At 41.0% G+C, this 7411-nt stretch overlaps 2 protein-coding genes across 2 annotated transcripts; both read left to right on the top strand.

Moving 5' to 3' along the window:
- The first annotated feature begins 512 nt into the window (after nt 1–512).
- On the top strand, nt 513–1395 carry LOC111064975 (TM2 domain-containing protein CG11103). Its single transcript, XM_022352898.2, has one exon. It carries the CDS (start codon nt 671–673, stop codon nt 1328–1330), a length of 660 nt encoding a protein of 219 aa, XP_022208590.2. The 5' UTR covers nt 513–670; the 3' UTR covers nt 1331–1395.
- A 469-nt stretch (nt 1396–1864) lies between these two features.
- Nucleotides 1865–3635, top strand: LOC111065119 (cathepsin B). The gene is made up of 4 exons (XM_022353115.2): nt 1865–2198; nt 2274–2534; nt 2740–2907; nt 2970–3635. The coding sequence occupies exons 1-4, from the start codon at nt 2070–2072 to the stop codon at nt 3438–3440; spliced, it is 1029 nt and encodes a 342-aa protein (XP_022208807.1). The 5' UTR covers nt 1865–2069; the 3' UTR covers nt 3441–3635.
- The last annotated feature ends 3776 nt before the right edge of the window (nt 3636–7411 follow it).

Below are 7411 nucleotides of genomic sequence, written 5' to 3'. Positions count from 1 at the left end.
GTCGCAGTTTCCATTCCATTGCTTTCGCTTGTCGCTGCGCTGCGCTGCCGCTGTCGCTGTCGACGAGATGCGGCGCGCTGCCGCTACACCTTGTTGTTTTGCCTTGTATACTTCTTGTTCTTTGAGAGTAATTTTTTGCTTTATGGATTTACACACACGTTTGTTTACGGTCTTTTTTCGGTTGGCGATCGATTTATATACTCTCTATTAGGCACTATTTCTACACCGGGCGTAATAAATTACAGATTTCGATTTACAATATGTTTTTCATTTATGCACCGTGTATAATCATGTAGTGTAGTTTGTAAAAGACGCGCACGCAGCGTCGATGGGGGAAATTGGGGCGGCAGCAGCCCCGCTGGTCTGCTTTTGATTTGGTTTTGTTTTGGCAGTAGAGGTGTCAAACCATCGATGGCACTATCGATAGTTTCGATATTTTACTGGCTAGCCTCTACTATCGACGGTTTTGCGAATACTGACAGATACGACACTATATCGATACCATACCTCGTTACATTGCACAGCTGATTGCAGACTATAATTCCCATCACTAGACTTTTTGAACAAACTAAAAATTAATTTTTAACAAAGTAATATTAAAGTAACGTTAGCTACTGCAAACGACAACTTACTGTGGGAATTGTGACCTTAGAAAAGCCGCGTGGACAAGATGCAGCAGAGAGTGGTTTTATACGGGATTTTGGTCTCGTTTCTAATCACAAATCCAACCACCGACGCCATACAGGCACGCAGCGACAAGGAACAGCCGCAAACGGTGGTCTCAGGCACGGCCGTGCAGTCCGTGGTCCCCGTACAGGCCCAACTTGGCTCCAGCTCCTCATCGGCATCGTTATCCTCCGCCTCCAACTCGGCATTCCATCCATTGGGGCCGAATGTCTTGTGCTCCTTTCTGCCCCGTGACTTTCTTGAGTGCAAGGATCCTATCGATCACAGGGACAATGCCACGGCCAAGATAGAGAAGGGCTACGGCTGCCTGCGATTCGGCGGTTCCTCCTACGAAGATGTGGAGCACACAAAGGTCCAGTGCACCGTCTACTCGGACATCGATTGCTACGGCAACCGCACCTTCTTCCGGGAGGGTGTGCCCTGTGTCCGCTACACGGATCACTATTTCGTCACCACGCTCATCTACAGCATGCTGCTTGGATTCCTTGGCATGGATCGCTTCTGCCTGGGACAGACGGGCACGGCAGTAGGCAAATTGCTGACAATGGGCGGTGTGGGCGTCTGGTGGATTATTGATGTCATTTTGTTGATTACCAACAATCTCCTGCCGGAGGATGGTAGCAACTGGAATCCCTACGTCTAGATACATGTTATGTTAGTTGTTTGTGTGATATTTTAGAATTTAAGTAAGTTTAAAGTACAATAAATTCCATTGTTTAGAAATTTTGCAACATTTTCAAAATAGCTAAAAAAAAAAAACCATCGATAGTTGCGCCCCAGACCATCGATTGCAGGGTATATATATGTATATTAACATGTAACAAACGTGTAGTGACTGTGTAGCTACCGTGTAGTTACCATGTAAAAGAGGGAACATTTTTGGCTGACCTTCTTTGCTGAAAGCTTATTTTAGAGGTAATCCAATAAATGGGAGTCCTTAAAATAAGCCAGATTGTAGAAAATTGATGCATCTATTTGATAAAATGATATTTTAAGTTGTTAAAGTCCTAACTAGCTAGTAATATTAAATTGAATATCAAAATTTATGAATATGATTTTCTTCGGTATATTTTGAAAATGAGAGGAATATTTTGGTATATTCTGAGGGTCTCACGGTATTTTTGATCTATAAATCCCCGGTCATACTGATGTGGCATAAAAACAAAACTCGGCTAGAACAAAAACATACATAAAGACGCATTTTTCAACCGATTTTCACACAGTTTTAAAGCAACGCTGCAGGCTGCTGATGCGCCCTCAGCTCTGCCAGTATTATCAGAGTCATTAACCTAAGCTGCGGCGTCATTTTCCAATTTTTGTCTCTTTGTGTGTGTGAAATTTTGCTTTGTCAGCTTCATTTTTGCTGGTAATAGAGCAGAAAAATGAAACTTCTACTGCTGTTGGCCATGGCCATGGCCATGGCAGTGGCTTTCGTCTCCGCCACGGAGGAGCTGTCCATGCTATCCGATGAATTCATCAAGCTGGTGCGCAGCAAGGCAACTACCTGGCAGGTAAGACGCAAAAAATAGAACACCGATTTTTTCTTTGTGACGTGTGACACTAGTATTATGTTTTGTATACAACAGGTTGGCCGCAATTTCAAAGAATCGGTGTCGGAGGAGTATATACGAGGCCTGATGGGCGTCCATCCCGATGCCCACAAGTTTGCACTGCCCGAGAAGCGTATTGTTTTGGGCGATCTCTATGCGGATGATGGCGCTGATATTCCCGATGAGTTTGATGCACGCAAGGCCTGGCCAGATTGCCCCACCATTGGGGAGATTCGTGACCAGGGTTCGTGTGGCTCCTGCTGGGCGTTTGGCGCCGTTGAAGCCATGTCGGATCGCGTAAGTTTGTGTACAGTCAGGTAGACCGGTAGCGGCGGCAGACGGCAGGTGGGTGGTGTCTTATCTGATGCCCTGACCATTCGCTTATCGATTCAATAGTTGGCCTTTTGTTTTGCGCTCTGTTGTTGCTATTTGCTGCTGCTGCTGCTGCTTCGCCTCTTTGTTTGCGTCTCGTTTGCTGATTTCGCAATCTATCTCCTTAAAGGTGTGCATTCACTCCAAAGGCAAAGTAAACTTTCACTTCTCGGCCGATGATTTGGTGTCCTGCTGCCACACCTGCGGCTTTGGCTGCAATGGTGGCTTCCCTGGCGCCGCCTGGAGCTACTGGACGCGCAAGGGTATCGTCAGTGGCGGACCCTTTGGCTCGACTCAGGTTTGTCCTCATCTCTTCTCACGCCTTGTGATGTATGCCTATTTAATTTTGATCAATTGCAGGGCTGCCGACCGTACGAGATAGCGCCGTGTGAGCATCATGTGAATGGCACTCGTCCGCCCTGCTCCAGTGGCAGTACGCCCCGCTGCCAGCATAAGTGCCAGGCCAGCTACAGCGTGGATTATGCCAAGGACAAGAACGTTGGCTCCAAGTCGTATTCGGTGCGTAGCAATGTGCGCGACATTCAGCAGGAGATCATGACCAATGGCCCCGTCGAGGGGGCGTTTACCGTCTACGAAGATCTGATTCTATACAAGAGCGGCGTCTATCAGCATGAGCATGGCAAGGAGCTGGGCGGCCATGCCATACGCATTCTCGGCTGGGGCGTTTGGGGTGACGCCAAGGTGCCCTACTGGCTGATTGCCAACTCCTGGAACACTGACTGGGGCGACAATGGTTACTTCCGCATTCTGCGCGGCCAGGATCATTGCGGCATCGAGAGCTCCATATCGGCTGGTCTGCCCAAGCTATAGGGCAAATACTTAATCAATTTTCTGTTCAACGTATATCAGTTTTGTGCCACCACGCCAAAACCAACCTATTCCATTTAGTTCGAACATCCTTGCGTATCGTATCCCCCCGAAAGGCAACGCAATGACAATTGTAGTTCAATAATAATAATAAACAACAACAAACCTGATTGATAATAATAAAGTATTGTAAATGTATTCTATATTTCATGATTATGGTGCATCCTCTCCAGCCTCTCCTCTCCACTCGGCTAATCAGTTTCCATGAGGCTAAAGTGTCAGTGCGGCCGGCTGCTGGCGGCTGGCGGCTGGCGGCTAGCTTTTTATGCATATATGTAGTATAGCTGCTGTTCAGCTCAATCTCTTGAACTTGTTTTGCTTTTCGCAGCCACAGTTTACGCGATTAGTTGCTGAATTGATTAGTCAAACACTGGGTGGCTCTGGGTATGATTTATGTACACTGCTGTACACAACTGTCGTGCCATGCCATGCCACCAATTGTGTCTGATTATGCTATCCTATGTGGTCCATCGAAGCGTGCAAATGTTCCTATGAAATGGCTAAAAGGTAACTGAGAAAACTGGCAAGCAAACGAGACTTGGAATGACCGCTTGGGAACGAAAGAAATAGAGTGCGGGAGCAGCTTAGATGCTGCGGCTATCTGGATTTACTAGCTAATGTATGCCTGAGTGAAACTCTCAGTGAACTCATCTGTATGGCTGGCCCATATATGACTCTTAATCTTAGAGACTGTAGTGCCTAGTGCCACTGGATTTTGTGTGGTTACTCCTGGCTTTCACAATTGTAATGCAATTCTGCTTGTAAGAATCGATCGTTATCAAAGTAGGTCAATTATGAAAACAACATTAGATTATTGTCGTTCAAAGTACTTCTTTAAGCGATGTACTCTCTTTTGAAATATATGCAGATAGGAATTAAGAAATGCTGGCTGCGCCTCAAGAACTTTTCAAGCTATTTATAGTTTTATAGCTGCAGAACATTACGATTCCAGAAATGTCTCAACTCGATGAAGAAGCTCTCAATGCCAAGGGCTATCTCTGTCACCTGTTGGACAGCAGCTCAAGAAATTGTAACTGGCAGGAGATAGATTCCTGGAGCAGGAGCAGAACAGACAAATATTGAAGCTGCAAATTTATAGAGCAAAGATTTCAAAAATTCACATAAATATATAATAATTCACATAATAGATATAATCAGAGTCCCGGAAAGTACTTCATTTTATCAAGCTGCGAAATGCTACGGGGTTGCTGAAAAAAATGGGGTAATCCTAGAATATTTAGCTAAATTCTGTAAGGAGCACAATACAAAAATAAGTACTTCTCGAATGAAAGAGAAAAAAGGCTACATCTGTGTTGATCAATAATTCGTTTAAATATAATATGTACCTACCTATATACTAATAAAAATCACTAATCACTTCAAGAAAATTTCTTTGGAAAATCAAAGTGCATTTTTTCCAAGTACTTACATATTATAGTTAGATTAGCATAGCTATTTAAATGAGTTCAAATAATGCAAAAAGACCTCTCACGATCGTTGATAGTAAGCTGTGCTGATTTCTATATCTAAAGAGCGCGCACTGTTTTGAGCAAACCATCTGCTTGACGCCCATCCATGCAACAAAGAACAAAAAAAACAAAAAACAGTTGTTGGGTCATTACTCACCCATCCATACACCCACTGTATGCTGTCATCAATTTAATGGTACGTCGGATGTCGTCCCCTCTGGAGCCCGTCACTGCATTGCTGTTCATTTTCCAGTCACTGATTTAATGCCGAGAGAGCTACAGCCCCGACCCGCCCTGGGAATGTGATTCCCCAGTTGTATCTATTCTGCATCAGCATTAATAACCGACTAGATATGTATATATTCCATGTCCCTCTAGATCTTAAAGCACTATATTGCCTGGAGCCATTGGATTCTGTGTGAAGTTTTTTTACTCCTTTGCCCGCCCCCCACGACAAGAACGTTTTGTTTTTTTAAATAGCATTTTTTTATATATTTATTTTTCTCATTTGCAACATCAAATAGAACATTATTTTTTTTGTTTGGATTTTCCTTTTGTGTTTTTCTTGTTTTAATTTATGTCTCATGAACCGTTTTCGATTTTGTTTGGGAATGATTAACTGCTATTGCCAGCTCGCTTGCTTCGAGTGGCCTTTTGGTAACGTCGCCGTCGTATTCTTCTTTCTTTATCATATCTTTCCTTTCGCTAACAAACAGCTTACATCGAAAAATACATATATTTTACTGCAGTATTTTTTTTTGTTTTTAATCCAATTCATTTTTCTTACAAATTTTTAAATTTTTTGTTTGTTTGTTGGATATTTGCATATATAAACACATAGTTTGTATGTATGTATGTATATATGTATATATATAGTATATTTTTTTCAACTCTTGTCTCTGTATGTTTGACTTTCTTAAATTTTCGTTCTCCTTTTTTTGAATTTATCTTTAATTTTGCATTGCATATCTTTTGCATTGCATTTCCTTCCCTTTCCTTGTTGGTTTTTGTTTTGTTTCGTTTTCATTTTGTTTGTAAATAGATTGCATTTGGTTTGCTCCACATTTTTGTTGCTGTTGTTGTTTTTGTCCGTAGAACAATTTTTTTATCAATAAATAATTACTTCATTTGTTGTTGTAATATTTGTTATACCTGGACTTTTTGCACTTAATAAATATAAAATACAATATACATACGCTCGCGTACTCTGTGGTAGGTACATATGCATATATTTAAATATTTTCAACAATTTTTGTTTTGTTTATTCGCATACCATGCGATTTGAACGGTTTTTAGGTTTCTGTAGGGGCGTCTCTTTTTTTCTGATCTCGGCTAAGTAAATTACGAAACGATGCAGCAGCTCCATCCAATATGTAAGTATACCTCATCTCTGGTTTTGAAATTAGAATTTATCTGAAGGCTGATACTATTTGGGCAAATTAAATAATTAAAATAAAATATTAAATTTCATTTGGTGGCAATCGCTAATTAGGAAATTTATATTTTTAATAAATTTAATTATTCAAATTAAATATAATATTTTAGTTGGTACGTGGAAGATTATTTTTAATATTGGAAAAAAAAACCGTTTATTAATATTACGTAAATTATATATAATATTTTAGTTGGTGGACTCCTTATTCGAATATTTTTTTTTATTGAAAAAGTATTCTTGAACTCGATTCTTTCCAATCTTCCGATTTGGCATTGATTCGGGTTTTCGATGCCACCATATGGCGCTACGAATTATTTGTATCGAAAATGAATAAAAAAAAAATCCAGCTGCGGGAAGGGATGCCATACATAAGGTATTCTTTGTCGTAAATATATTTCTCTGTAGTTCTCGTATCATTTTGTTGTACAAAATAGCTGCTGTTTTGTTTCGACAGTACTTGAATTTTAATCATTGTTTTGAGTGTGTGTGTTTGTTTGTTTATATGTGGTGTGTGTGTGTGTGTGTGTGTGTGTCTGAACTTCCATAGCGCCAACTATCTGCGGTTTGCGGTTGAGGGGAAGGTTGGCATTTCTTATCATCTAAATGGTGGGTTTTCTTTTTTCTAGTAATATCAATACAGTTTTACTTAACGCTTTATTGGCTGTTTGGGATAGCCAACGCTTACAGCTATTGTGGTGGGGTGGAGGGAGGGAGGGACGGACATACATACATACATATGTACATATGTATGTATGTATATCTGAGAGATCTGTTGTAGATCCGTTTGTAGATCTATTGAAGCCGAAATGCTTAAAGGGTTTTTTACTTCTAGCTTTTGCTTCCAACTCCTCATCAAATTGACATTCTGAGGCGTGTGTGGGTATGCATAAAAATATATATGTACATATACTATATATAGGCGCTATATATTTTTTCAACTCTGTGACTAGTTTCGTTCCCAAAGAAAAAATGTCTGGAAAGTATTCAAAATATGGAATCGTTGCATTCCA

Source organism: Drosophila obscura, unplaced genomic scaffold (assembly GCF_018151105.1).
Source record: "Drosophila obscura isolate BZ-5 IFL unplaced genomic scaffold, ASM1815110v1 contig_73, whole genome shotgun sequence".
Classification (NCBI taxonomy): Eukaryota; Metazoa; Arthropoda; class Insecta; order Diptera; family Drosophilidae; genus Drosophila; species Drosophila obscura.
This window is presented reverse-complemented; position numbering and strand designations above follow the sequence as displayed.